This window comes from Panthera onca, chromosome A2 (genome assembly GCF_046562875.1).
Source record: "Panthera onca isolate mPanOnc1 chromosome A2, mPanOnc1 haplotype 2, whole genome shotgun sequence".
Taxonomy (NCBI): Eukaryota; Metazoa; Chordata; class Mammalia; order Carnivora; family Felidae; genus Panthera; species Panthera onca.
This window is the reverse complement of record NC_138340.1, coordinates 12,116,907-12,144,383: the sequence shown is the minus strand read 5'-3', so window position 1 is coordinate 12,144,383 and position 27,477 is coordinate 12,116,907. Positions and strand designations below refer to the sequence as shown.

At 57.5% G+C, this 27,477-nt stretch overlaps 2 protein-coding genes and 2 long non-coding RNA genes across 9 annotated transcripts in view; 2 read left to right on the top strand and 2 right to left on the bottom strand.

Annotated features, from left to right (window-relative positions):
* Window positions 1–43: 43 nt before the first annotated feature.
* On the bottom strand, window positions 44–10,488 carry HSH2D (hematopoietic SH2 domain containing). 6 transcript variants are annotated; one of them, XR_013554281.2, is made up of 8 exons: window positions 10,369–10,487; window positions 9,627–9,740; window positions 7,610–7,755; window positions 6,089–6,178; window positions 4,910–5,075; window positions 4,332–4,466; window positions 1,071–2,155; window positions 44–981 (listed from the first exon to the last, which is right to left on the bottom strand). XR_013554281.2 is itself a non-coding variant. In XM_078443240.2 (7 exons), the coding sequence occupies exons 3-7, from the start codon at window positions 7,732–7,734 to the stop codon at window positions 1,529–1,531; spliced, it is 1,095 nt and encodes a 364-aa protein (XP_078299366.1). In that variant the 5' UTR covers window positions 7,735–7,755; window positions 9,627–9,740; window positions 10,369–10,488; the 3' UTR covers window positions 44–1,528. The 6 variants fall into 6 exon arrangements, 5 of the variants coding, with proteins under 5 accessions (XP_078299366.1, XP_078299365.1, XP_060486493.2 ...); XM_078443240.2 differs by having other exon boundaries at window positions 44–2,155; window positions 4,910–5,086; window positions 7,669–7,755; window positions 10,369–10,488; XM_078443239.2 differs by having other exon boundaries at window positions 44–2,155.
* A 1,119-nt stretch (window positions 10,489–11,607) lies between these two features.
* LOC144615728 (uncharacterized) lies at window positions 11,608–12,237 on the top strand. The gene is made up of 2 exons (XR_013554283.1): window positions 11,608–11,695; window positions 11,895–12,237. It is a non-coding gene; the product is annotated as an uncharacterized LOC144615728 (long non-coding RNA).
* Window positions 12,238–13,227: 990 nt separating this feature from the next.
* RAB8A (RAB8A, member RAS oncogene family) overlaps window positions 13,228–27,477 on the bottom strand; it is an 18,443-nt gene continuing 4,193 nt past the window's right edge. Inside the window, exons 2-8 of the mRNA XM_060630522.3 lie at window positions 27,164–27,224; window positions 25,214–25,274; window positions 21,729–21,806; window positions 20,106–20,195; window positions 19,476–19,541; window positions 18,099–18,149; window positions 13,228–14,718 (exon numbers count right to left, since the gene is read on the bottom strand). Coding sequence (XP_060486505.1) covers window positions 14,626–14,718; window positions 18,099–18,149; window positions 19,476–19,541; window positions 20,106–20,195; window positions 21,729–21,806; window positions 25,214–25,274; window positions 27,164–27,224 — 500 coding nt within the window. The 3' untranslated portion in view covers window positions 13,228–14,625. The remainder of the gene's footprint in view (window positions 14,719–18,098; window positions 18,150–19,475; window positions 19,542–20,105; window positions 20,196–21,728; window positions 21,807–25,213; window positions 25,275–27,163; window positions 27,225–27,477) is intronic.
* Window positions 26,266–27,477, top strand: part of LOC132678323 (uncharacterized) — a 9,430-nt gene continuing 8,218 nt past the window's right edge. Inside the window, exon 1 of the long non-coding RNA XR_009609555.3 lies at window positions 26,266–26,635. This is a non-coding gene — a long non-coding RNA (uncharacterized LOC132678323). The remainder of the gene's footprint in view (window positions 26,636–27,477) is intronic.

Below are 27,477 nucleotides of genomic sequence, written 5' to 3'. Positions count from 1 at the left end.
TTTTGCACCTTAAACCTGCCGGATGGGAGACAGGAAGCCTGAGATCTCACCTCTGCCCTCATTGTGTGCCCCCAGGTGTGGCTACGCCCTCTGTGGGCCTCGATCTCCCCATTTACACAGGAAAGGGGCCGACTTCTAGCTCTCTGTCCGCTGTGAGGGCCGGAAGCACCGGGTAGTCGTGAGTCTCGGTGGACAGGGACCAGATGTGGAGGTCAGGTCCACGCGATCTCACCCCAGGGCCGCCCAACGTGGACCCCTTCCCCCAACCTCTCAAGTCCCCTCTCCCCTCCCGGTCCTGCAGTTTCTCAAGGGGACCAAAGCTTTAACTCCTTGCCGATTAGAACTGCCAGAGGAGGCCTCGGGCGGGGGGGGGGGGGGGGGCGGCAGCAACGTCATTCACTGAGGCTGGCACCGTACTTTACAGTTTACGAGGCACCTGTCTCTCTGCCATTGCACTGGCTGCCTATGACATCCCAGCGGGGCTGACCGAGAAGCAGTCACCCTTCATTCAGGGAACAGAGTGATCTGCCCAAGGCCACACCTCAAGTTGTCTGCAAAGGCAGCCTTGAACCCAGGCCCACCTGTGCCCAGATCCCAGACACCTACGCTTTGCAGATTTGAGAAGCCCCACACTCACTCCACTTGTGGTCGCCCTGGGGCCCCATCGATAGCCCCAGTCAGTCCAAAGAGTGCTCATTCCTGCAATCGAGACTCGCCCCCAGGGACCTTCCACGTGCATCGTTTCTAGACCCCACTCCCACTCTCCAACCTCCACCTACTAAGCACCTTGCGTGAGCCGAAGTCTCAGCTTTCTTGTGCATCCTGCTGGTTCATCCTGAGAACGAGGGACTGCTTGCGCCTCTCCCCATTTTCCAGATGAGCCCGCAGGCCCAGAGAGGTCTAGTGACTTGCCAGAGGTCACACAGCCCTGTGACCTGGGACTTCCTCGCCAGCAGCCACAACCCCGGGCTTCCTCTCCTCCTTTAAAGGAAAGAGGCTCGTAAGCTTCCCCCGGAGCTGATGTCGATGTCGGGGTGTGCACTGTGGGCCGAGCCCTCTGCAAGTCTCACCTCCTTCATCGGCAGGGAACCCCAGGAGGAAGGAGTGAGCAGCTCCATTTACAGGCGAGGACGTACTTGGAATTGAGCCACGTGCAGGGGACGTGGGGAAGGGGCGCCACCTGACCAGGTTTCCAATCCAGGCGCTGACACCCTGAAGCTGGGTGACCTTGGCCACGCCTGTCCTCCTCTCGGACCCTTAGTCTCCTCTTTAAAGTGTGCAGCTTGAGCCTACCTGCTGGGTCTGCTTAGGGGTGTAAAAGAAATCATGAACTTGGCACCTACTGTGCCCCCGGCTGTAACTGATAATTACTATTCGAGTAACCAGGTCACCCCACTGGCAACGGCAGGGCTGGACCCAAGCAATGTCTTTATTACATTTTTCAGGTTCCTGCGGGCTGGTGGGCAGACAACCAGGGGTCCGGTGTGAGCAGCCCCTGCAGCAAGGGTCCCAGAGCCAGGGCAAAGCTCTAACAGTACCCAGGGGCAAAGGGTGGCGGCGTGAGGTACTCTTCAGGGAGCCAGTCCCTCTGGGCTTCTGCCAACCCTTCTGTCTCCGGTTTGGATGCTTTTGAGGACAGGGCCCTCATTACCACTCGGTGCCAACTCCTGACCCTCGGGGTCACCTTGCTCCCGCTGGCCAATCTTGAGGCCTTCCCGGAGGGGTCACCTCCGTCTCTCAGATCCTGGGACTGTGCGGGACTTGTGAGGGACGTGGCCGCAAAGCGGGCTGTGGAGACGTCGTCTTCCCAGTGTGTGTCACCTGGCCTGGCCCCTGAGCTGTGTGCCAGTGCCGGTGGCCCAGCATTCCAGAGCGAAGACAAGTTCACAGGTGCCGAGTGGGGTTTCAGCTGCTGCTGGACCCTCTTGCCCGTCTCGGGAAGCATCCTGAAGTTTCTCCAGAGTTTCTGGCAGGCCTCCTCAAGGGGGGCTCTCGGGGGGCAGGAGGAAGTGGCCTCCTCCTTGGGGTCTCTGCTTGTCTTTGCCGATGGCCTCCTTCCCTTTGGCCGATGGAGCAGGATGGGCCTTCCTGAGGTCTGAAACCAAGCGCAGGTGAGACCTGGGGCCATCCCGCCCGCCAAACCTCTGAATCTGCCCTGGAGGTTGGGACACGGGTCCCACTCAGGCATCTTGGGGCTGAGAAGGACCCCAGGTGAACCCCAAGCCTGACCCCACGCCCCATCCCTCCCATCCCCATAACCAGCTTCACTATCCCCCCCTCCAGGGATTGGCAAACTTTTGTCACAAGGGGCCAGAGGACAAACGTTTTCAGGTTCGTTGGTCATACGGCCTCTGTCTCATTCCCCAGCTCTGCTGTCGCGGAGCAAAGCGGCCAGGGATAGCACATCGACCAGAACGTGTGCCCGCGCTCCAGGAAAACCGTATGGACGTGGAAATTTGGCTTTCGTCCGACTTTCACGAAATAATATCGCACGAGATATTACTTTGGGTTTTCATTGTTTCAACACTCTTCGAAAACGTGAAAGCCACGCTCAGCTCGTGGGCACCGGGACGCAGGGCCATACGGAAACTGGCCAGATGTGGTCCTCGGGCCCTAGTTTGCTGACCCCTGATCTACCCGGCTGTTCAGGCCAAAACCAGGTGACGTTTGTGGCAGATGGCCGACAGCGCCGCATCCGTATCCCTCTGCCCTGGGCACGCAGGCGCCCCCAGCTCCGCTCCCAAATGCCAGCAGTGGGGACTCTGCTTGGGGTCGTTCCTTGGCCACACCGGCAGGCCACAAGTGCCAGAGAATTCAACTCTCCCAGGAACAGCGCTTGACCAGTGGCTACTGGAAGCTGGGGGATCAATGCCCCAGCTCCTCACCCCTAGGGTGGGATAACTGAAGTGCGCAGTTCCACGCAGGGTCCCAGACTTCCCTGGGAGACTGGGCCCTGGTTGCCTACAGGGGAACCTGTTCGCTAAGACGCCCTCCATTGGCTCCCCCCGTGGTACGTCCTGGGATCACCTCCCAAACAATGGAGGGCCCAGGGACTCAAACCACGACAACGTCCAGCTTCTCCTCTCCCTCCCCCTCCAAGCCATCGGCAAGCTCCCTTCCAAAATGTCCCAAATATCTTCTTGTTCCACCCCTAGAGATCTTTTTCCGGTCCCTCCCACCTGGACAGTCCCTGCCTCCTTCCTGCCACCTCTACCGTTGCCCCCAGGCACCCCCTTCTGCAGCTGGCAGCCACAGGCTCTCCCATGGCGGGTCCCCCTGCACACCTGGAATAGAAGAACCCCATGTCCTCACCCTGGCCCCGAGGTCCTGTGTGATTGTCTCCTCCTGATCCTGGCCCCTTACTTCCCGGTGACCTCCTCTGCACTCACCGCGCTCCATCCGCACACTGGCTTTTGTTGTTCTTTTGTTTTCCAAACATACAGAGCCTCAGGACCTTTGCATGTGCTCTCTTCCCTGCCTGAAACACCCTCCCTGCATCTCTGTGTGTGGCTGACTCCTCCTTATCCTGCATGTCCCAGCCCTATGCCATCTCCTCTGGGAGGTCTTCCCTGACTGCTCCCTTCACGCTTTAGCCCCACACCCGCTGATGTTCATCGCACTGGCCTGTTTGATTTCCACTGCTGCTGGAACTTCCCTGCTGTGTGGGGGGTTAGGGGCTCCTGAAGGTCCAATCAGCCCTGAGGAGATGGGATTTGTTCATTTCTTCATTCACCTACTCCACAGATTCATTAGTGGAGCACTTAGGCATATGCACGAGACAGGGTGGACAAGCCAGCCAGCCAGATTCCCAGGTCTCTCAGAGCTCACAGTCTGATAGGGAAGGCAGACAGGAAACATGAAAGCCAACAAATAAACAAGACATTGTATATCGTGAGGAGCGCTCCGCGGTGCGTAAACAGGGTGATGGGATGGCAAATGCAGAGAGGATTACTTTCAGCCTGGAGCTGGGGAGGGAGACACTTGAGGAATTGAAGAAAGAAGCTGGGCATAGGAAATCTGGGGGCAGAGCGCACACAGCATGTGCAAAGGCCCTGGGGTGGGTGCCACCAACATGTGCAAAGGTCTTGGGGTGGGACCAGCACATGCGAAGGCCCCGAGGTTAGCTTGATGTGTCTGAACAGCAGCAGGGATAGCAGAGGGGCTGGAACTGGGCCGGGATTTTAGTTGCAGGGTCCTGCAAAATCACCGGAAGCTTCTTTAGTTGGAGCTATAGGATCTAATTGTCGCCCTAGAAAGTCTCCTCTGGTAGCTGTTGGCCACCGCTGCTCCTGCCCCTCCCGCGTGGGAGATGCCAGCTTTCCGTCACATACCTCCTCAGGTGCAACCGTGGAACAGGAGGAAGGGTTCTGATGTTTGCTGGGGCCATGGGTGGGGGTGGGGACTTCCTCAGTCAACGCATTGGAGTAAAGGAAGAGATCCTTATAATCCACGTTCGCTGGATCCTTCTGCGGGGCAGAGGGGACTTGCAGCTCCGCCCCAAGGAGGGGGACGCGGTGGTCCCGGACAAACTGGGGGTGGTGGGCTCAGGAGCTGCCTTGCCCACGGCCCTGGTCAGGAAGCATGCCCCTCCCACGCTGGCTTTTGAGGGCTACACCCCTCTACCCCCACCATAAGCCTTATAGGGAAATACTCTTTTCCTATAGATCGGCCAAGGTTATACCCCTCACCACCCGCACATGAGCCCTTGGAAAAATTAGCTTGGGGAGCTGCGGGGGGTGGGGTGCGGGCAGGGTACAAGGCAGGAGGGGTGGGGCCGTGGGAGGACAGGGACCACGAGAGTGACAGAAACACAAGAGGCTGGATGGGATGAGTGGGAATGAATCTGGGGGGGCTTGGCCCCAGCAGGGGGCGGGGGGCGGCTATGACCCACGGGGGTCGCAACCCTCACCTGCCCACAGGGCTGTGTCAGCAGGTCCCCGTGTGGCCGCATAGGCCGCTGCTGGTGGAAGGTGACCAGGGCGTGCAGCGAGGCATGGACCCTCTCCTCCCCAGGGATCATGAAGCTCCCATCGTCCAACAGCTTCACCATGAAGTGGCGGCAGCAGCTTTGGGCCCTGCGGAGACACTGCTGGGGCTGGAAAATTCCGTTCCTCCTCATTCCGTCCCCATCTCCCAGCCCTCGAGCCGCCAGCACCAACTGTTCAGGCTCCCATTAGCCTTCTGTGCTTTTTAGCCATGTGACACTCGGTAAGTGACTAACCACACCATGCCTCAGTTTCCCCATCTATAACCTGGGGCTACCAAGGCTAACCTCAGGGGTTCTTAGAAAAGCGGAATAAGCTACTGCAGACAAAAGCTTAGCTTGGTGCCTGGCTAGGGTCACATGATCAACAGAAATGATAATGAAAATTTGAATCAGGCCCCAGGCTAAGGCTGTATGCCTGGCACACAGCAGGTGCTTGATAAATGCTCTGTTAATGAATGGATGCACTTATTAACGGCCCACTATGTGCTTACTATATCATATTTAATTTTCGCATTGAGACTCTGAATTGATTTTAGCATTCCTATATTAGAGATGAGGACTTCGAGGGAGGCACAGATAGGTTGAGTAACTCGTCCTAGGTCACACAGCCAAGCCTTTGACTGTGTGACTCGGGCCCTAAGCTTTTCTCCCTGTGGGCCACTCTGTTGTGGGGCCATTGGATTTTTTATTCCTCTGGCCTAGAATCCTTTTGAAAAGTAGTCTGTGCGGCTGAATCTTCTGAGATGCCATATCAGCTTTTGAGGCCTTAAGGAGCTGGACTGCCCTGAGTTTCCCTAACACGTCCCTCTGGGTGGAGTCAGACAGTTGCCAGGTAGATGGGGGTGGGGGTGGGGGGCTGGTTAAGCGAGGGCAGTAGCCACTCTTGGGCTCCCAGCAGCCCCTGTTTTCAGACACACAGGCTCAGTTACCACCAAGCCCCCGTATGCTGGTTACAGCCAGACCTGCAGCTGCTCACTGCAGCCAGAGCTGGCCAGAATTTTTCACCAGTTGCTCTCTGAGACGTCGTGGCATGAAGCTTCCCCCTCCGAGGAAGCCCGGGAGCCCTCCTGCCCCCTCCCTCGTCCCTTGCCCAGGCCTTACTTGTAGGACAGCGTGTAGCCCACGTGGCTGTGACTGACCCTGATGAGAAAAGATCCCAGCGGCTGTGACTCCAGCAAACTCTCGGCATCCCTGGAAGAACACACACGGGAGGGAGACGACTGTGACCCAGCTGTCCCGCGTACCGGCCAGACTCCTGGTGCACCTGTCATCCCGGTACTGAACAAACCTAAAATCGTGTTTTCTTCTCAGCTGTTTCAGACCTTGGGACGTTCAGGGGCAGGGGTGTTCCCAGCTGTGGCGGAAGGCCTCTGATGACCTTGACCCCAGGACAGACTTGCTCCCATCCCCCACAGCCCCTGCCTGCCTTCCCAATGCCTAAAATACCCCCCCGAAGGCATCTTTGGGTGGATCAAGGTGTCGTAGGTGACAATGCCTGTTCTCCTGTTCTCCGACGCGTTGGAATTCAGACCCCAGCTCTGCTGCTCATCAGCCGTGTGGCACCTGACATCAGTCCCTTTTGGACCTTCAGCTCCCTCAAGGGGAAAGTAAAACCCTCACTCCCAGGACTGACGGGAGAGCAGATCAAATGCGTGCAACACAAGCGTGAGAACTGCTCACCAAATGCTATGATTATTACTCCTATTATCTGGGGATCACAGACAGGAAGGTGGCCTTCTACGGGACAAGCTGGGGAGCCTATGAACCCGAGCTAATCCTGACTACGGGTAGCTACTGAGCACTTGAAATGTGGCTGGTCCGAATCAAGATGTCCGTTCAGCCTACGACACCAGATTTTGAGCACTTAGTACAAAATAAAGGAGTGCTTACTAAATTATCAATGAGTTCTGAGTACTCCTATTGAAATGATACTGGGTGGAATAAAAGATAGGATCAAAACGAATGCCACCTGTTTCTTTTTACTTCTTTTGCTCTAGCTACTAAAAGCTTTAAAATTACAACATGTGGCTCACATTGTATCCCTCCTGGCACACCCCAGACCTCAGAGACAATGCCTGCTTCGTCCTCTCGGTGGCTTTCACAATGTTCTCTCAATTTCCCACACGCCAAGGGAGGCCATACGCAGTCTTTTCTCCGTTCATTTGGAACCAAGTGGGTGACTAATGAGGTGAGTTTGTTCATGGCCTCAGAAGGCAGCCCAGTGTGGAAAGTCCAGAACTCTGTCCGGTGTGGACATGCTGCTCATGTCCCTGATGCATTGAGAGAGAGCAGCTGTTTGGGGGCCCTGTGTGAAGAAGGATTCTGAGGCTGCATCCTGCCAGCGTTGCTTGGTGATGCCTGGCCTTGGGGGAGGAGTGCCTGGCAGTGCTGGGGTGGTGGGCACTTGTGGAGAGAAAGCTGAGGTCCAGAGATGGGAAGTAACTTGCCCTGGTCACCCAGTGAGTCCACAGAAGAGGCAGGGTTCAAGCGTCAAGGGCCTGAGGGCTCTTTTTTTACTCTCTTAACACCCGGAGCAGAGCTGAGCCCAGAATCCTGCAGAAAACCCACCCAGGCAAGGAAAGAGGGTGAAGGGCAGGGTAGAAGGTACGGATGTGTCCTCACTCTCTCGAGATGGCACCATGGAACCATGCAGGGACCCCTCCTTGGGTCAGCTGGCCCACCTGCGTCTGCACGAACCAGTCCAGTCGTGGGGGCAATGGCGGGGGCAGCTTTCCGGCTTCGTTCATGGCTTCCTGGGGAGCAGTTACCTGGCAGCAGGAGAGAGAAGAGAGAGTCACGCCTGGTCCACCCCCCATACTTTGCTCTATTACAGTTCTTGGTGCCTCCTCCTTTGACAAGTCCTCTAGCTGGCCAGGGCAAGGGGCTTGTGTTTCTTTCTTTCTTCCTTTTTTAAATTTTTTTTTTAAGTTTATTTATTTTTGACAGAGACAGAGAGAGACAGAGCATGAGCAGGGGAGGGGCAGACAGAGAGGGAGACACAGAATCCGAAGCAGGCTCCAGGCTCCGAGCTGTCAGCACAGAGCCCGACATGGGGCTCGAACCCACAGACTGTGAGATCATGACCCGAGCTGAAGTTGGATGCTCAACTGACTGAGCCACTCAGGCGCCCCGAGTTCTTAACAGTTTTAAGCTCAAGGTAACACCAGACTTTGTGAGCCAATGACAAGGAGAAAAATAATAGTACCGATTTACAAAAGAGTATCAAATCAATGCAAAACCAGTAATGGGGTCAAGCCCTCCTGGATGGTCTGCTCATGACCCTTTATGCTCAGCCTTAACCGTGTCCCTAACTTGGCCCACCCCTCCACCCTGGCCCTATCTAATGTTTTAATATTTCAGAAGGTCGTTGTTACTATTTCCAGAGGGTGGGGGCATATTGACTAACTCTGTCAATATTGACTTTCTTCCACCTGAAGACAGATGCTGAGACTGCCCTCCAAGGGGAGGCCCAAAGAATTCTGGGACAAGTAAAATTAAAGAGAACTATTAAGAAAACATTTAATAGGGGTGCCTGGGTGGCTCAGTCGGTTAAGTGTCTGGACTTCACCTCATGGTTCGTGGATTGGAGCCCCGCATCAGGCTCTGTGCTGATGGCTCAGAGCCTGGAGCCTGCTTTGGGTTCTTTGTCTCCCTCTCTCTTTGCCCCTCCCCTGCTGTGCTCTGCTTCTCTCTGTCAAAAATAAATAAACATTGAAAAAAAAACAGAAGAAGAAAGCATTTAATAAAGCAGGGTGACAAAGCAATTAAGAACCTGGAATCAGAGCCAGATAGCCTGGGCTCAAGCCCCAGCTCCCCAACTTAGCTGCTGTGTGACCTTGGGTAAGTCACTTAACACCTCTGTGCCTTTATTTTCATCTGTAGCTTGGGGACATGATATTTAGCTGGGAAAGTACAGGTGGTACAGAACTAAGCACTGGATGTATATAATAAATATTCATGAATCCAGTAATGGCTAGCATGGGGTTATGTACATAGGTTTGTTCTTTTTTCTACCCGGGAGAACTCCTACGTATCCTTTAAGACCCAGCAAAAATATCCCCTCCTCCAGGCAGCTTTCCTGTCTCTTCTCTTAGTTAAAGCCCTGGCACCCTTCTCTGTCTCCCACTTTCTCCTCTGCTCCTACCTAAGCTTTGCCTCCTGGAGCTCAAGTGTCTGTGTTCAGTGGAAGCCTTGACAGTTGGCTTTTCTTTCTCTAACGCGAGTGCCTGACTTAAGCTTTGACTGCTAAGTCATCGGCTTTAACTCAATGAAGTCTATCTGGGATAAACACATTGCCATCCACAGAACTAGATAAAGAGCCAGGATGCTCCCTGTCTCCCCTTCCACCACCACGTCCCCACCACCAGGCTCCTTTATTTTAAAGATCCTGGTTGATTTAGGTAACTGGTCATTGGGTTGCTTTTTATTTTCCCTTCTTTTCTTTCTTTCTTTCTTTCTTTCTTTCTTTCTTTCTTTCTTTCTTTCTTTCTTTCTCTCTCTTCCCATGCTTTAAATTCTCTTATGTTTTAAATTCACCAATAGGGGGTGAGCCCCAGAAACCCTTGGCCCCTCCCTCGCCCCCAATACAAGCAGAGCTCCAGGCACATGTGTGCTGGCTTTCTGTCTACTGGCTACTCACCTGCTTATCTTGTATGCTCCGGGGCTGGCAAGCAATAGATTTTCTTTCTTCAGAGTTTCCAGAGGGTTCTTGCTGATGTGCAGCTTGTGGTCATAACCACAGGGGTCCATCCAGCTGTAATTGGTTTGGCAAGGGGAGATATGTGTGGTTAGCTCAGGAGGCCTAGGTGAGCGCCCCCAAGGCTGAGACTTGCACAAAGCATTGTGTCTGGCTCTGTCTCCCCCCATATTAAGGGCCTCTAGGGACGGGGCCCAGGGCTAGCTTCTTTCAGATTTTTCTGGGTCCCCAGCACTACCTGGCGCTGGGCAGGGACAGCGAGGGGGCGGGGTGTTTGCTGAGGAATAACTGTCTAGGGCTGAATGAATCTGCACTAAGTTTCAAGCTCCTGACCCTGGCATTGGGGCTCCCCTATCTCCTTGCCCCCGTATTACAGCCCTAAGGACATCCTCGCTCTACTCAAAACTGACCAAGCTCTCTTCCCCTCCACGCCTTCACCCATGCTGTTCCCCTGCCAGGAAAGCCCTTTTTCCAGCTCCATTGTTCAAAGGAAACTGAAAATTCCTCCCGCTTTTCTGGTCTCTGCCAGCCCTGTCCCTCCTTCTGGCCCCACCTGGGCCCCATGCTCTGTCTTCTAGAGGTCTGGGATGGGGCTGAGGCTCTTGGGGTCCCGGGCTCGCCCGGCAGGGGGCAGGCACAGAAGTGGGCACGTGGCCGGCTGAGGGATCCCCACCCGGGCACGTACCTGGGAGACCCCTGGGCAGCCGAGGCTCTCACTCTCGCTGTGCAGGGAGCCTGCAGGAACCTCGGTTTCGGTTCAGGGTCTGCACGTCAGCGGGGGTGGGGCTGCTGCCCCCAGGCTGTTCCTGTTTCCTTAAGCAGGTGAGCCCCAGGGGCGGGACCAGGACAAACCTGGTCGCAAGTGCTGTCTGCAGTCCACAGAACTGCTGAGCTGCAGGTGGAGGGAGGCCCCTGCTCTGTGAAGACCGTGACCAGCCTTTATTGAGTACCTACTGTGTGCCAGATCCTCGGGGGACAGAGAGGTGATCCCAAGAGGTGCAAGCCCCACCCTCCTGGCTTCCAGAATCTAGCGAGCAATGAAGAATAAGAAATTAATTGCTAATGTCTCAGAGAAGACAGCCTGCTGGAAGGGGGAACGGGAGTTGCAAGAACCTCAGAGGGGGCTTCGGTGATCGGGAGGAAGCGGCACTTAGGGACAGAGAGGAGTTCACTTGATTGGGGGGTGCAAAAAGAGAGGGCTCTAGGAGGAGGCTCTGAGGCAGCGTCAGGCCTGGACAGGCTGGGGCCACATTGTGCCGTCCTCTGTAATGAAACAAAGCACCGTCTCTAAACTGGTGTTTTATGACCGTGTTGGCACTGAGACCCAGAGAGTCCAGCCTGGGTTCGTTATCATACGCTCACTATTATCGTATTCATTTTTTTTCCCTTCTGATTTTAAAACACCGCAACGGTCTGGGGAGCCCTACACACAATGTGGGCCCTGCGTGGAGGAAATAGCGCTGAACGGGTCAGGCAGCCCCGGATGTGTGCTACAGCTCCTTCCCCGGCACATGGGCAAAACCACTTCCTTCTCCTCTTTCAGGCAGAAAGGGGCTGAGCTGGGGGCCTCTCCTCGGGCCCATCGCCCTGGTCCAGGGTCAGCGGCCTCCCCACCTCGTGCCCCAGGGGTGGAGGTGGGGGTGGGGGGGCACGCGCCTGTCCTAGAGGCGCTGTCACTTTAAAAAGCCTGGCCATGGGGGTCTCATTTGCACGAAGTTCAGTCTCCAGAAACGGGGCCAGCTGAGGCCCCACCACAGAAGGCTCCATTCTGATTACCCTGACCTGCTCGGGGCGTGTGGTCTTACACACACTAAAGGCCTCCCCTGAGCATGTCACAACAGAATCAACCCCCAGCCCTTGGTGACCACAGTCCTCAAAACCATGAACGGGCAGGTGGCCCCTAGAGCGACTTCCAGGAAAGGACCAGCCAGCCACGAGATATGGGGCTGGGACTCCAAGGCCCCTTCCTCTCTTGTGCCACATTCTGGGCTTTTCACTCGAGGCCCCAGCTGGTGAGTAGGACTTCCATGGGCCCATGTGGGGTGGCTCTCTGGGTAGGGACCACAGTGCCTTCTCAGCCCTGGGGACATGCGGGGGTGGGACAGCCAGGCTCTGCCAATGCTGAGCTTTCTGTGTTTTCAACCGTTCTGTTCGTCCCACAATGCTTTCATTCTATTTGTTAATTCATTCTCTCCACAAACATTGGCTGAGCCCCAACTGTGGGCACCGTGCTAGATGCTAAGGATGGAGAAGACAAGACAGGCACTGTCCCTGCCCTGCTGGAGCCCACAGTCCACGGGGAGACGGTTGTCGCGCAAGTCCACATGCAGGCCGGGCTTGCACAAGTGGGAACAGCAAGGGCAAAGGCCCCGTGGCAGGAAGAAGCCGGGCACGCCCGCGGAACAGACAACAGTTGAGGTGTCCAAAGAGCGGACATAACCGGATGTCCATCAACGGAGGACTAGATTAAAACACCGTGGCCCATCCTCTCCACGGATTGTTATTCGGCCGTGCCAAGCAGTCTTCACATGTGCTACATGGTGGATCTAGAAAACTACGCTGAGTGAAAGAAGCCAGACACAAAAGGCCACGTCGCGTACGATCCCGTTTATATGGAGTGTCCAGAACAGGCCAATCCAGAGACAGAAAGACTAATGGTTGCCAGAAGGCTGGAGGAGGGGGTCTGGGGAGTGACAGCTCATGGGGACCGAGTGAGGAGAATGTGTTAAAATGGACCGCAGGGAGGGTGGCACATCGCTGTGAATACGCTGAAAGCCGCTGAATTGCACTTCGGTGGGTGGACGGTTCGGTGGGTGGATTAGATCTCAGTAAAGCCGTTATTAAAAAAAAAAAAAAGAAAAAAGTCGAGGAGTCATCTCTCCCCGTCTGCCACTGCATCAAAGCTCCTCTCTCAGCCAAAGGCCGGGTCTAAGGCAGGACGGAGGTTCCGGGACCCCAGCCTGACTCGGCGGGGGGGACAACAGGTGCAGACATGGAGCATCATGGGGCAAATACAGCTCAGAGCCGTGAGCTATTTATGTGACTTGTGCCCCGTTAAGAGACGAGATGCGAAAAACAGAAGTGGGTTCTGCTCTCGGGGAGCAAAACAAATAGCGATGCTAATAATAACGATGATGAGCACGATGCTGACAGCAGCCGATCCCTCAGTGACAGGTGTCTATCCCAGGTTGAGATGCACCATCCAGAGAGAGAGAGGGAGCGTGAGAATCCCAAGCAGGCTCCGTGCCATCAGTGCAGAGCCTGATCTGGGGCTTGACCACACAAACCGCGAGATGACGACCTGAGCCGAAATAAAGGGTCGGGCGGTTTGCCGGATGAGCCACCCAGGCGCCCCCAGGCCTGTCTTTCAAATTAACGGGCATCCTGAGGACCCCGGACCCAACACCTGGCCACAGCTGCGTACCTGCAGGGAACGTGTGGACATAAAAATCCGTTAACGCTGATCTAGTCCAATCTATGATTTTACTGATGAAATTAAAACTAAGGAAAGAACTAAGATAAGCTGTAAAAAAAAAAAAATCCGTTAACTTTAAAACGAGCTTTAATTTGTTTGTTTTCCTTAAGTGCATTTATCAATGTAAACAGAGCATGTTAAGAAATTTCAGGGGAGAGCAGACTATTGCTGGTATGTTGGTTTTAATTCCAAAAAGAAGAAACTACAACGCCAATGGCTTGGACTGACAGCAGCTTGGGGCGGGGCGGGGGGGGGGGGGTGGCGGGGAGTTGGGGGGAAGGATAAGAAAAAATAAAGGCTCCCTGGTGACGCCGCTCCGACCTGGCTACCTGGTCCAATTGCACAGTCTCTACAGGAGGGCAGAACTGTCACAACAGAACCTGGTGACGGCAGCTAAAAACCAACTCCGACTGCTATGCGGCCAGCCTGTCGCCTTGGGCCTCGGCCAGCGCCGAGCGCGGCCTCACGCTCTTGGCCACGTCCGGCCAGAGGTGCGCACGGGCTCCCAAGCACCTGGGTCTGCCGCTGGAAATCAAAGACGGAATCACTTCATGGCACTACAGATCTGGAAAAATAAAAAATCTCAGCTAGAAAGAACGTCCAGTTTGGAGACAGCAGGAGGGAAGAGGACGCGGGGGGCGGGGGGCGGGGGGGCTGCCCGGGGGCCCAGAGGCAGACAGATGCCCCAATCACAGGTGGACCGTGTGTGGTTGGTTGCGTTCTCAGGGTCACGCGTGGCGTCCCCTCGGTGCTCAGGCGGGGAATGCCGAGAGAGGCCCACGGAGCCGGCCGAGGCTGGACTGCAGACCGGCACCTGGCTGTGAAACAGGAAGGGCTCCCCCCACGCTTCTTTCCTCAGGATTTCCGTAATTTGTGCTTCCCTTTGGTCTGGCTTGACAGTTAAGAAGAGAAAGGAGGGGGGAAAGAGAATGGTTTTCGTCACTTGTCCAAAACTGACAGAAGAGGAGAAGGTAGGCGTCAGATGTGCTGGCTGGACGCTTTGTGGGCCCGGCATGCGTCGCCTCGCTCAGGGCGTGGGGGCCCAGCACTCCTGGAACCGTCGCTGGGCTCCGGGGCCTGGCTTCCGTGGTGGGGACGTGGACGGGCTTTCCGGTGGGGCTTCGGTTGTGCTGCAGGGAGGCCTGGAGACAGAGGCCCACCGTGCCGGCTGATGTTGGCGGCCACAGCTCCGCTCCAGCTTCCTCTCTGGTCACGTGGTTGAGAGGGCCCGTTCCGCAGACCAGAAAAATAGCAAATTCTTAACTTATTCCATCTCCAAAGTTGAAAAAAGATCAGACAGTTACTAAAATCAACAATTTCTCAACTGTGTCTGGTGGCCATGGGCCCGGTGGCCGCGGCACGGCAGGGAGTGTTGGGGGGGGGGAGGGCCCCCGGCCGAGCGAGGGGCTCGCTCAGGACAGGCACAGTCAGCTCAGCTGAGCGAGGCTCAGAGTAAGGCAGTGCTCCTCACAGAAGAACACATCGGAAAAAGCTGCTTCTCTTCTGCTGGTCTGGGGTGATTTTGACTCCCTGGCTGCTCCCTTGGGGACTGTTGCCTTCCTGAAATTGCAAAGGGTTTTGCAAGGTCATGGCTGGGGATCAGCACTATGTCTCTTAACCAACCGGCCCACCGACCAATGAACCAACCACCCACCCGTCTGCCAGGATCCGGATGGTCCATCCACCCACCCGTCCCCTCCCATTTGTCAAACCTTCTGCCACCTTCCAACCATCCATTCATCCAACTGTCCCTTCCAACTCGCTTTTTACAAACCCCAGATCTGCTACGTTCCTCCCCTTTCCAACCACTCATTGTCAGTCTTTCAGTCGCCTGCCCATCCCCCGTTCCATTCATCTCCTCGACAACTTTCCCACCGTTTGTTGACCCATCTCATTCTCCTTTCCCTACTTCCGTCCCTCTATCCATCTATCCATCTGTGCTCAGCCCCTCCCGGCGAGGCAGCCCAGGGGCAGTGGAAAGACTGCCTCCTGGGATCGAGGGGAGGCTGGGCTCAAGGTCGCAACGCCACTCACACAGGACTCCCCGTAACCGTGTGCCAAGGCTTGGACCCACCTCTCCCCTTGTCCACCTTCTGCCCCGCGGCTGGTGGCATAAGCCCTAATCTCTGATCTCGTCTGCTCAGTCCATACTGACACCCACCCACCTCCCCCAGGTTTCTGAGTGGCCTAAATCCGTCACTTGAAGCCTCTGCGAGCTGGCCCCTGCCTACCCTGGGAACTCAGACCCTGCTTTCTCCCATTCTACTGTTGGCGAGGTTTGGTCTCCTTTTGACTAGTCTCTTCTCGCCTTTGTGCTCTTAGGTAAAACCTGAAGTTTTATTCAGGCAACTATCGAACACTTATGTGGTGCTAGGCACTTTTGTGGGCGCTGGGCAGGCAGGGGTGGACAGGACAAAAGGTCCCGCTGGGGGCAGACAAATCGCACAGCTAAACAACTGAGCGGCGCTTTCCACAGCAGCGAGTAATGAGACAAAACAGGTGAAGGGTGGAGAAGCGTTTCGATGGCGATGTCGGAGCGCAGACCTCTCGGAAGCGAGGCCAGGGATGGTCCAGGGGCCGTGGTCAGCGGAGTAACTGCCCCCCAAGATGTCCACGCCCTCGTCCCTGGAACCTGCACAGACGGTACGTGATGTGGTGGCAGAGACTTTGCAGACGCGATTGAGGAGGGGTGGGGAGAGGGGCCTGGATCACCCAGGTGGGCCCCATCTAACCCTGCGACTCCTTAAAAGCAGAGAAACTTTCCAGCCGTGGTCGAGGAAGAGCGAGACGAAGGAAGCAGGAAGCAGGGTCAGGGAGGTGCTGGGTGGCTGGCTCGGAAGACGGAGGAAGGGCTCACAAGGCAAGGAATGTGGTGGCTTCTAGAAGCTGGACAAGGCAAGGCAGCGGGTCCTCCCTGTGGGGAGGGCACCCCTGCTGACACCTTGGTCTCAGTCCAGTGAGACCCGTTTCAGACTTGTGACCTCCAGAACCGTCATGCTCGTGTGTCGTTGACGCTACTAAGCTTGTTCCGGGAACGCGTTCCAGCAGCCTTAGGACACGGATGCGCGAGGGGGGCGCCCACTGGGCCACTCCTGCCAAGCCGGACCGCCACTTTCCCCGGTGGAGGGGAAAGTCTAAAGGAATGTGGGGCATGTGAGGAACAAAAAAAGGCCTGGAGTGGACGGCAGGGAAGCGGCAGGGTGACAAGGTGGAGAGGGTGGCAGCGGCCCGGGCGGGTTGTGGGGACGGAGTGTGTGCTCAGCAGTGAGGAGCGCTGGGTTGAGCGGAGCGGGAGAGCACCAGCGGTCCGGGAGGAGGGTGCTGGCGGGGCCTGGCTTCCCCTGATGCTCTAGGAGGGGAGGCAGGGGTGGGCAGAACTGGCCGTCTGAGTAACACAGATACGAACTTGCAACTAGCACATAGACAGTTCTGGAGATCTGATGCACGGCACAGCGATTACAGTCAAAGTTGCTTAAGAGACCAGATCTGAATTGTTCTCAACGCAAAAGAGAAACGGTAAGTACACGAGTATGTGAGATAATAGAGGTATCGGCTCCCAACGTGTTAAAACCAACGTACTGTAAGCCTCAAATTTACGCAACGTTCAACGTCAGTGGCATTTCGATTAAAGAGACAGATAGGAAGCCGTGGAGGCTGCAACTCTGCATGTGAACAAAGGTGACAGGGAACGAGAAGGCGTTTAACTGTGATTTACAGTTCAGCTCAGAAAAAGAGAGGTCGCACGGACTGTGGCTGCACACCCGTGTTTCACAGTCTGGGCCTTGGAAGGACACGGCACATCCTAGGGGCAGTCGACAGGCCGATGCCGAAAGCACAGGCTACGGAAAAAGTGAGTGTGATGCTTAGTGTCACCGCTGGGGGGCTAGTGTCAGAAGGAGCCTCTAGAATCAAACTCTGGCTGAAGAGAAACAAAATTACAGGAACACTGCACGCCGTCGTCGGGCCGTACGTCTGCTTGCGTGGACACGGTCCTGTTTTGGCTAAAGGGCTGCCACTAAATGGATCCCATCCCTTGTGACTGAATTCGCAGCATCTTAGAATTCCGGAGCCATGTTTTCAGTCAGACGTGACCTACCTGAGTGGCATTTTGTGTCACGTGCACACTCGCGTGTGACCAGGCGTAACGCAAGCCAACGAATAGCTCACTTCACGCCCTGGAATCAGACAGCGAGGGGTGTCACCTGGCCGGGAAACGGGGGCCACTGGAATGGAGGGCTCGGGGCCAAGACTCCCAGCAGTGTTTAGGGGCTGAACACGCCCAACGTAAACTCGAGTGTGTAGATGTGACCAAAGAAAGTGGTAGTTGTAGAGAGTGGGGACCATGAAACAAAAAGGCCAGAAAACAGACAAAAGGGCAGATACGGAGGGATCCAGGTGGGACCTCTCAGAGGCCCCAGGGCCCTGGCACCCACCGAAGGTCACAGAACTGTCACAGCCAGCAGAACTTGGGGTGGACTCATCAAGACGGAAAGCTGGTGGCTGTCAGCCCTGCGGGGGGGTGGGGGGGGTGGGGGGGGGGAGGGCAGGGGGTGTCTTGTCACGGACTGGGGGGGTGGCGGACTGTGGCTCTGGGCCTGCCTGGGGCTTTTCTGCAGGAGGCTCTCTCTCCTCACACGTGCCATCTCCCAGGTAGGACGGCAAGGGCCGCGTGTCCCCTGCTGGCCCATGAACTTAGTAGGGAGCACCTGTCACGGAGCAGCTCCGGGCCCCAGAGCAGCGGATGGGGCAGAGCAGGGTGTCCTGCTGTGGATGCCCAAACCACTCCTGCTAACTCCTGCCCCTTTCCCAGAGATGCTCGACTGGGTCTAGCCGGGCCCCGAAGAGCAGGATCTGCCCGGGGAGGCGTCACAGCACTGAGGCCAAGGATGGCTGGCTCCAACAGGGACCCATGCAAGGATTCAGAAAGCACATACACTCACCAGTTTTTTGTCCATTTTTGCTTTGATGTCTCTGGCGAGAGTGAAAAATGCCTGTGGAATAAGGATGTTGTCAGGGCCGCGGGAGCAGGAAGCGGGTAGGGGCCTGCGGGTGCTGGGCCACTCCCGTGTAGGAGAAGTGGCGGGACAGTGGGGTGGGCAGGGAAGCAGCGTCAGGGTGGCTTCCCAGGTGGGGTCTCACCTGTCCAGCCCCATCTCCTGCCACCACTGGGCCACTCCTGCCAAGCTGGACCGCCACCTCCCCTGAGCCAATGACCTGGGACATGGGGTCACCCTTGACTGGACACAGAGGAAACTGAGGTTCAGAGGGGTCGAGTGACTTGTCTGAAGGCACCCAGTGCCTAACTGACAGAGCCAGAAGGATCCAGGAGGAGGGCCCAGTTTTCCACCGCCGACTCCTGTGCTCTGTCCACTTTTGCCCCCACCTCTGACAGTCAGGTCAGGGCCGGGCAGAGAGGAAAAACAAGCCATTCTTAGCCAAACACACTTCGCGTGGGGTCTCTGCCAGCAGGGAGGCCTGGGAGAGCCAGTGCCAGGTCAAGGCTTGCCTCCCCATGCTTGACGAGGCTCGAGCTGGCCCCTCTTGGTAGGGAGGCAGAGTCTCAACGAACGCCCACATGACGTGGAATATTCTGTTGTAAAGGCTGGTTTCGGTGCTAGGGAAGACCAAAGTGGTGGGCCTAAGGGTCTGGGGGACAGTGAAGGTCTCCCTGCGAGGGGCCACTCGGGCTGGGCCCTGAGGGGAAAGGGGGTGCAAGGAGGGTGTGGCACGGGTGGCCTGGGATGGAAAGTTGTGGGCAAGGCCCAAGCTGTGGGTGGCACACACCGCCTGGGGCTGGTGAGGGAGGGCCTTCTGTGCCAGGCGTGTTGGGCTGAGGTTGGGAGCAACATGGAAGGTGAATTTTGGAAAGATCACTGGGGCAGTGGGATGGAGGTCGGCAGATCAGCTCCACGGAGAAGAGCGGGTGGCCCCGGCCAAAGCTCAGTCATCTGGGCTTGCTGACCGGGGCCTGTCTGTGAGGGTGGCAGGGCCGAGGGCACACACATCGAGCTGGGCCTGGGCACCTGTCAGCTGGGACTCTCTGAGGCCGTTTCTCCATTGGTAAAACGGCGCCTGCTCCCCAGGGCTGCCCAAGAACCACTGAGGTAACAGCCTAGGTGCCCAGCCAGGGCCTGCACCTGCTGATGTCAGAACATGGCAACTCCCTCAAGGGGCCTGGCACACCGCCTAGAAAGTGCCGCGTGGCCAGCCGAATGAGGGACCGACCTTAGGCAGCCCAGGGCCTGAGGTCGGTCCCCCTGGTAGAGCCTCCCCAGAGGGTGCAGCCTGTCCCTCAGCCCAGAGGGCCCAGGACTCACGTTCTCCACGTTGATGTTGGCCTTCGCACTGGTCTCCATGAACTTGATTCCATAGTCCAGGGCGAGCTGTGTGGAAGGGAGATACACACGTGCATGTTAGCCACTAGGTACCCCTGAACCCCACAAACCCTGAGCCAGGAGCAGTGCAGAGGCGGGAGTTGGGGGGGGTCTCAGGCCATGGATCTGACACCTGGGCTGCTCCCTCAAGTCCCCAGTGGAGAGCAGGTGGTGAACATCCCTGGCAGGAGGGTGGAGGGGGTGTGGCTCAAACCACTGCTCTCTCCTCTGCTTCCTGTGGGTCCCACAGGTTCCAACCGGATGCCGTGAGGGAGCACACAGAGCACATCCCAGAAGCCGCTGCGTGTGCAGTCTTTAGACGGAAGCCCAGTGGAGGGAGTGCCTTCCACTCTCCCTTTGTCCTGAGTCCCAGACCCCCTCAGTCTTGTACAAGCCAGGCTGGCCGGTTATCGTATGCTTGTAGAGACTGTGAGAGAGTCTCCCCCAAAGCCCACTCGGCGAGTGAGCAATCGGAGACCCTCTGGGGCAGAACAGGCCTCCATGCAGAGAACCCTAAAACCCTGAGGTCCCTGTGCCACGAGGTGCCAGGCCCACGCCGGTGGCCATGCCCACCTTCTCTCCCCGTTCCTTGGACACTTGTCTCTTGTCGTTCACGTCACACTTGTTCCCGAGTATCATCTTTTCGACATCTGCAGAAGCATGCTGAAGGGGAGGGCAGACGGGTGGTGAGAGGTCAGAGGCCAACACACAGTCTGTCCCCCGAAATCCGCGTGGTGGGCCAAGACTGCTGACACACCCTTGTACAGGGGACGAGCTGAAGATCAGAGAGGCTGAGTGGCCTGTCCCACGTCACACAGCCAATACAAGAGCAGAGTCCAGGTTCTGGCTACTACTCTGACCGAGGACATGCTCTCTGGCTGCTGAGGACAGCTTCCCTACGGGCTGTGTCACCCAGGCCCTGAGGCCAATCCTGGGCTCCTGGCAGGGTCTGGCCTACGGAGGCAAGCGAGGCTGGGATATTTACCCCCGCTTGCCTCCCTCCCTCCCTGCCTCTTCCGCTGGAGGCCCCAGCTGCTCTCCCAGGACCTTCCGCCCCACTCCAGTTTGCTCCGTTTGGACTCTTGAAGTAGGCAGCGCCTGGGGTGGCAATGGCCCCCCACTGCAGCCAGCCCCGGGGTGTCCCCATCCCCTGGCGCCCCCCACAGCTGCCTCATGCTTGTAAAGGGCTCCTCCTCCAACCCTTTCTTGGGCTCCAGTGGAAGGTTCCACGCTTCCCGAAGGACGAGGGTATGGAAAGGGACCTCATCGTGTAGCTCAGATCAGGTCTCGTGAAACACTGCTCTGCTCCCGAACTTCCTGTTAACTGCAAGACCCTCTCGCCCACTGGCCAGAAACACTGAGTTTCCACAAGGACCAATGGGAGTGGTTCCTTGTCCTCAGCCCGGGCACGGCCTCCGGCCAGCAGACCATCAGGTCTGACAGTGGGCCTGTCAGGATGGCGGCCTGGTGCCACTGCTCACAGATGTCAGCCGTGGCGTGACCTTTGGCTGCGGCTTTATGGATGGGTGAAGTCCTCTCGCTGCACCTCAGACCCGAAGCCCCACCTGGTGAGTCACCGAGAGACACAAGTGCTGTCGTCCAAGAAGGCTTTGGGGTGAGCCTGTCTGGGAAGCCAGAAGGCGGGGACGCCAGCTTTGGGACGGAGAGGCGGGGCTAACTGCCTTCTTTTCCCTCCTGGGTTCAAGGTCTGCTTTCCCAGCCAGCTGCAGTCGAAGAGCTGCTGGCTTGAACTCGGGTGGCTCAAACCAGCTCACACCCCGCTCTGCTGAAACTCAGAGTACAATCTGAAATGCCTGTCTGCCAAATGCAAGGGTCATGCCTATCCTGGAACCTCCCGTTTCTAGAAAGCACCAAATGCTCACAGTGATCAAGAGCTCAGGTATCTCTTCTCTCACGGCTGAGACATTGCCCAAACCTGACAGCCCCGGTGGGGAAATTAATGGGCTCTCAGGGCCACCCCATGATGACGCGAGGCCCATGTGTGGTCTCCAGGGTCAGCCACCTGGGTCCCGGTCCCCATTCCGGGTACATCCCTGGCCATGGAGCTCTTGGCAAGTGACTTCTAGGGGTCTCTGTGCCTCAGTGAGCTCATCTCTTATCCGAGGAGCTCTGGGGTGGCGACCGAGGTGGGGACATGCATGAAGTTCCTCTGCACGTGAGGGGCGCAAGCCTTACCTCCTCAATATTCCGAATCCAGTTCCGGATGTTGTCAAAGGATTTCTCGTTGGTGATGTCATAGACCAGCATGATGCCCTGGGTGGGAAGGGAGACAAACGTGCGCTCTGGACAAGCTGCGAGCTGAGGGGGAGGCCCCAGCAAGGTGCGGTGGCCGAGACCCCAGCAAAACGCCCCTCCTGCCAACTCCCTCCACTCCACCCCTGGGGCCCTTCCTTCTGCTGGACTCCAGGACCGGCTCCTCCCTGGTCGCCCAGGCTCTAGTCCTGCCCACCCCGCCACCAAGGTGACCCTTCACCCTGCAGACCAGACCCCACCACACTCGTGCTTGCAGACGAGCCTCGCGGGCTCCCCAGCACCAGCAGGGCACGTGTGCCCATGGCCTGGCAGCTCTCGGCGTCCCACCTGCCTCCCAGCCCCATGCTCCAAGGCCCCAGGGCCCACAGTGCTCCCCTTCACTCAGTCCGCCCTGCCTGAGTCCCCTCCGAGCACCTACTGCGCACCGCGTTCTATGGTAGGGTCCCGTTGAAGCCTCACAGCCCTCACAGGTGGGTCCGGCTGTCCCCACTCTGCAGACGAGGACCCAGAGGTGTGGGGTGGCCAGGCCCGCCTCCCTTCCCGTGAGAGAGTAAAGGGCGTAACCGGGGTCTGAACCCTGGATGGCCTGATCCTGACACTCTTGTGTGTTCCAATGAGTCCACCCACGGGGCCAGCTTGGAGCGTGGGGCTGGGCGGCACTGAGGCCCCTGAGGGTCCGTTACCCACGTGTGAGCAGGTGGGAGACAGCGCAGGAGTCCCTAAAGAGCTGCAGAGTGAACCCACCTCCACCTGGGCCCGTGACCTTGCCGCCACTGCGAAGGACACGTGTCCCTGTTTGATACAGAGCAAACTGAGGCCCACAAAAGCGCCCTTAAAGGTTCAAGCCCGGGAAAGACTGACCCTGAACAAGTTGGTCACACCAGCTCCCATTAGGAACCTCCCTGGGCCCTCATCAGGACCAAGTAACGCCGAGGGCCACCTTCTAGGCACAGGGCCCCAGCTGTCCTGGGCCGGCCTGGCTTACTCCATGTGCTGAGGCCACCCCCTCCCGACGGCCCGGCCCTGCATCCGAGACCGCTGGTGCCGGCCAAGACGTCCCTGAGGCTGCCTGAGTCTGCAGAGTGAGAACGTGGGCTGCGGGCACTGGGTGGAGAGCGGCGAGGACGTGTGGTAAGACCTCAGGGACGGGAAAGGAGAGCCCCTGCAATTCCGAAGCCCCGCCGTGAACCCAAGGAGACACGCAGGGGCCTCGCAGCCTGCCACAACTGAGGCCCCGGCCAGGACCCCTCCGGAAGGCCATCTGGGGGCCCCCTCTCAGGGGTCTCTTGGGGAGACTGAACGGAGACCACCTGCAGGATAACCAGGAGCTTGTAGAGGGGCCGTGCTGTCGGCCACTCCCCAGCCAAGGCCAGCTCGAGTACGAGATCCCGGTGCGCAGACTCCCTAGGTCAAGCACCGCGGAGGCCTCTGGCCGTCAGGGGGCAAGAAACGCCACGAGGTCATGAGAACTTTCCTCCCTTTTATCCAGGGACTGGCCCCTCGGGTGGCCCAGGGCTCTGGCCACCACCAGCAAGCTGACACCCCACGCTCCAGATTCCAAGGTGCCAGATATTCACCACCCGAGGGGGGGTGGGGGTGGTGGGTGGAGCTATCAGGAGCGAGAAGCGCCGAGAAAACGCGGGATCACCCTATTCCAGGTCCTCCGTGGAAACTCTCCTCGGGGCCCCAAGCGACCGTGTTCCCAGCCCCCCCTGGGCACGGCTGCCCCTATCAGCTTGTAAGCTCCCAACGGGACAACGGACACCCAATGTCCCCAAATTTGGGACCCAAGAGTCTAGTACCATGCAGGGAGAGGGCGATGGCTGCGATGGGGGCAATGTTCTCTGAGCTATCCGGTAAGGTCACCCCTGGCCACACGTGGCTCTGCAGTGCCTAAAAGGTGCGACCAAGGGGCCGGATTTCTTACTTGCGTCAATTTACGCTCAAAGAGCCACATGTGGTCGCTGGCTTTATATATGGGTTCTCTAAGGCTATATATATCCAATCTAGGACTGCAAGCCACAAACACCCTGGCTCAGGCCAGCGTCATCAAGGGCTGGCTGAGGATGTGGGCACTGGAGACAGCCAATCGGCACTGGCCCAGTCATTTCCCCTCTGCGTGAACTGAAGCAGGACATGGAACCGTGCTAGGCCTTAGGTCCCCTGTCAGTGAAACGTGGACAACCGTGGCACCCGTGCTCCGCTGTTAATGGCCAAGACCTGGGCCCAGCAGCTGGCACACGAAAGGCCTCAGAGAATGGGGGCGGTGGGGGGGGTGCTATTTCAGCCCAGATGGGGAGGGGGCCTACCTGAGGCCACACAGCAGAAGCTCCCCCAGGACCCCGGTTCCCCGAGGCCCCTGCCCCACCAGAGCACAGCCAGGTGGGAAGAAAATTAGTAAATAAATTTTAATGAGGAGTGCTAAGGTTGCAATGCACACGATTGAGTTTCTGTTATGTTTCAAAAGCTATGTGGGATACTCTAAATACTTAATGCCTCCGTTCATTTCTGCCGTCCACCGGTATTTCCCAAATACCCACCACATACCCAGCGTGGTCCCAGGCACGGGGCATACGGCAGTGACTGAGATGTGGCCCTGCCCTCACAGAGCTTGTGGTCTTGCAGAGGAAACAGGCATGTATGCGGTCACATGACGGGGTGTGCACCGGGCGCCAGAAACGGGGAGACGGCCATCCGCCCTCGCGGCTGCCCGAAACGGAGTCCTGTTCTCTGTTCCACTTTCCAAGTAAGGAGATGCAGCTCAGAGGGTGACCCAGGGTGCTGAGCCAGGGGCCAGGGCTCTGCCTCCCGCTCCCCCCAGACCCTGAGCGCTCCGCTGTGTGCACACCTCACATGCGCTCGACCCACTCGGAGGGCAGGAACCCGGCCTATTCCGGGTCCTCCTCCGCATCTAGCTCAGGCCTGGCCTAGAGAAGGTGCTCCGTAAAAGCACCTGAGGGATAAGGAACGAGTCTTCCTGTGATAGCACCCTGCCTCTGGCCCGGGGGACCGTACAACGGCCAACTGCCCAGAGCAAGTCAACTCCTGGATGATGTTCAAGTTTTCAGTAGCAAATTCCACAGAGACTGACACAGGCCACGTGAGCGCTCCTAAGTGTCGGGGCATGCTATCTCCAATTTCACTGACCTCACCTGGAAGAACCGGCTTCCTCTGTCTTCCCTCATTCCCAAAGAATTAACCGTCCTTAAACCCTGCATTGTCCCTGAAGCAGAAGAGGATGTATGTCGGGGTGGGGGCAGGGCACATAGCCTTTTCCTAAAACTAACCCGGGACCGAGGACCCCGGAGGAGCCCGAGCACGGACTCCCCAGAAGCATCCGGGTTTGGGCATTCACGAGAGTGATGTTCGCGTGGACTTTAAGAAAAGAAACAAAAACCAGTCCCTACCATTGCGCCCCTGTAGTAGGCCGTTGTGATCGTCCGAAACCGTTCCTGACCAGCTGTGTCCCTAGAGGAGAAGAAGGGAGAGTGGTGACAGCAAACACCAATCGTCATCACCGTGGGAACAACGGGTACTCACCCGGGATGGACGCGGGTTGTTTCTTAATTCACTGTCCGACTGTGGGACAGCACCTTTGTCCTCTACTCTTACAGAGGAGGAAACAGTGACTCAGGGGTGTCAAAGACCTGCCCCATAGGGCGTAAAGTCATTCCCTCCAATGACCCCTCTGCTGCACCTCTGTTTCCTGGGGATTCTTCCCAGAGTTTCCGGCTCACAGAAGAGCCGAGATCGGATGTCAGCTGTGAAAATCCAGGGCCATGCAGGCATGGAAGGGGCCGGTCACATGGCTGGAGGGGTGTACCTTCATGCTTGCTTGCTGTCTTGGCAGAAGCCAGGGAGCAAGTCTTCCCTCGTTGGTGGAGGGCGACACCTGGGTGAGACACATCGTGCCCAGCCCAGCTCCTGGCACAGGGGGCATTCAGTGCTCGGTGTAAAGATGGCCTGACTGATTGGTGGCGGGGCCAGGGCAAGCCCCATGTCTTTTGTCTCTGGATTCGGGGTTCCTTTCGTGACCCTGCGAGGGCTCTGCATGGCTGGGCTGCACGGAGGCCCCTCAATCTGGGGCTCGGCTGGCTTTCTGACACCAACGGCAGGTGACGTTAGTGGTTAGGAACAGTCATTTCTATCCTCTGCCATGGCCTCAGTCTAGAGAAGCGTTAAGAGAGTCACTGACCCCATCGAGGCTGCTGAGAGCAGAAGTAGGAAGAGAGGAGAAGAGGAAAGTGAAACTTCTGCCAGCTGCCGCCGTGTCACCTTGGACTCCGGGCACTAAGGCTGCTGGGGAGCCACGTGGTAAAGATGGAGATGCTTCTAGGGCTTGTAACTTATGAGGCAGCCAGAGACCAGGGACCAGAGACCAGAGACCAGAGACGGGCAGATTACCAGCTGACGAGGCGTCAGGCCTCATCCAGATTTCCACTCTGGAGTCAGACCAGAGGCAAACACCACGGGAGCCGAGGGGGCGCCCTGGGCAGGCAGAGCGATGCTCACGCTCTGAGACCCGGGGGAGGGAGACGGGCTGCGGGGAAGGTGGCTTCGTGGCCCCCCTCACGGCACTCCCTCCCACCACAGGTGCTCGCTAGGGCAGGGAGATTTCGCCACCCTCTCACATGTGACTTCTCTTTCATTTCGCTCAAGGCCCGTACTTCCCCGTGGGTGATGTGGCTGCAGGGCGGGGACTCCCCTTCCATCTGACCATCTGAGCTCAGCCTTCCTGGCACTTCCGAGGGGCTACAGACCCCAGGCAGCGCCAGCGACAGGGACTCACAACCTCTCCGATTTCATGTATCACAAGAAGTCAGCCCCAGGTAAGCGGAATAGAAAACGGGTCTTGCCGCTGGGCCTGGCCTCAGCTTATTTTTAGTTCTGGGATTTCAGGTCTGTGTGCTAAAGAAGTAAGGCTTGGGCTTCCCCGGGGGTGGGGGAGAAAAGAGGAAATGATGTCTGGCCTTCTTCAGCGAGCTGATAGGGTCAAAAGGAAACACTGGGCTGGGGCATGGCGTTGTCCCAAAGCCTTCACCACCGCCCAGGCACAGAGGGCATGCTCCAAGTCCAATGGAAGCAGGCCACTCGGAAGCCCAGGCCCAGCGGTGCCCACATCGAAACACTGAGCTAACCCGGACTGGCAGCTATGTCCCCAGAAGGTGCTGACAGACTCCAGGCCCCAGTAAGCAGCAGAGCACAGTCTCTGGGTTTCGGAAGAAAGCCTGACGCGTATGGCTAGACAGAAAGAGGTGGAGGCCATGGTCACAGGGAGGGGGAAAGAGAGAGGCACCAAGGCTTCTGGCTCAAAGCACTCCCTGGGTGAAGGGGCGGAGGACGCCAACGCCTCTTACCATATCTGTAGCTTAATTCTCTTGCCATCGAGCTCTATGGTCCTAATTTTAAAGTCAATTCCTGAAAGAAAAGGAAAGAAAAGGCACATCACGGTCAGCCCACTGCCCAAGCTGCATCTGAGGCAGCTGCTGCCAACCTGTTACGGAGCACCTGCCTGGTACTGGGGCACCTGGGATCTCGGAAGCTCCCACAACAAGTCTGGAGGCGCCTGGAGAGAACGTTCTCCTCTCCTGGAAGGGGAAGCTGAGGCTCAGAGGGCAGACCGAGCTGGCGGGCAAACCCAGGTCCTTCAGGCGACAAAGCCTTGTTCTCT

What these genes read in the sequence shown, in the direction of transcription:
- HSH2D (XM_078443239.2), bottom strand. Translation starts at nt 7,734, where the DNA reads ATGAACGAAGCCGGAAAGCTGCCCCCGCCATTGCCCCCACGACTGGAC. An exon ending in CATGGTGCCATCTCGAGAGA is followed by an intron (nt 6,179 to 7,609) that starts GTGAGGACACAT and finishes GTGTTCTTCCAG; the next exon opens with GGATGCCGAGAGTTTGCTGG. An exon ending in CCACGGTTGCACCTGAGGAG is followed by an intron (nt 2,156 to 4,331) that starts GTATGTGACGGA and finishes CCCAACCTCCAG; the next exon opens with GGCAGATTCAGAGGTTTGGC.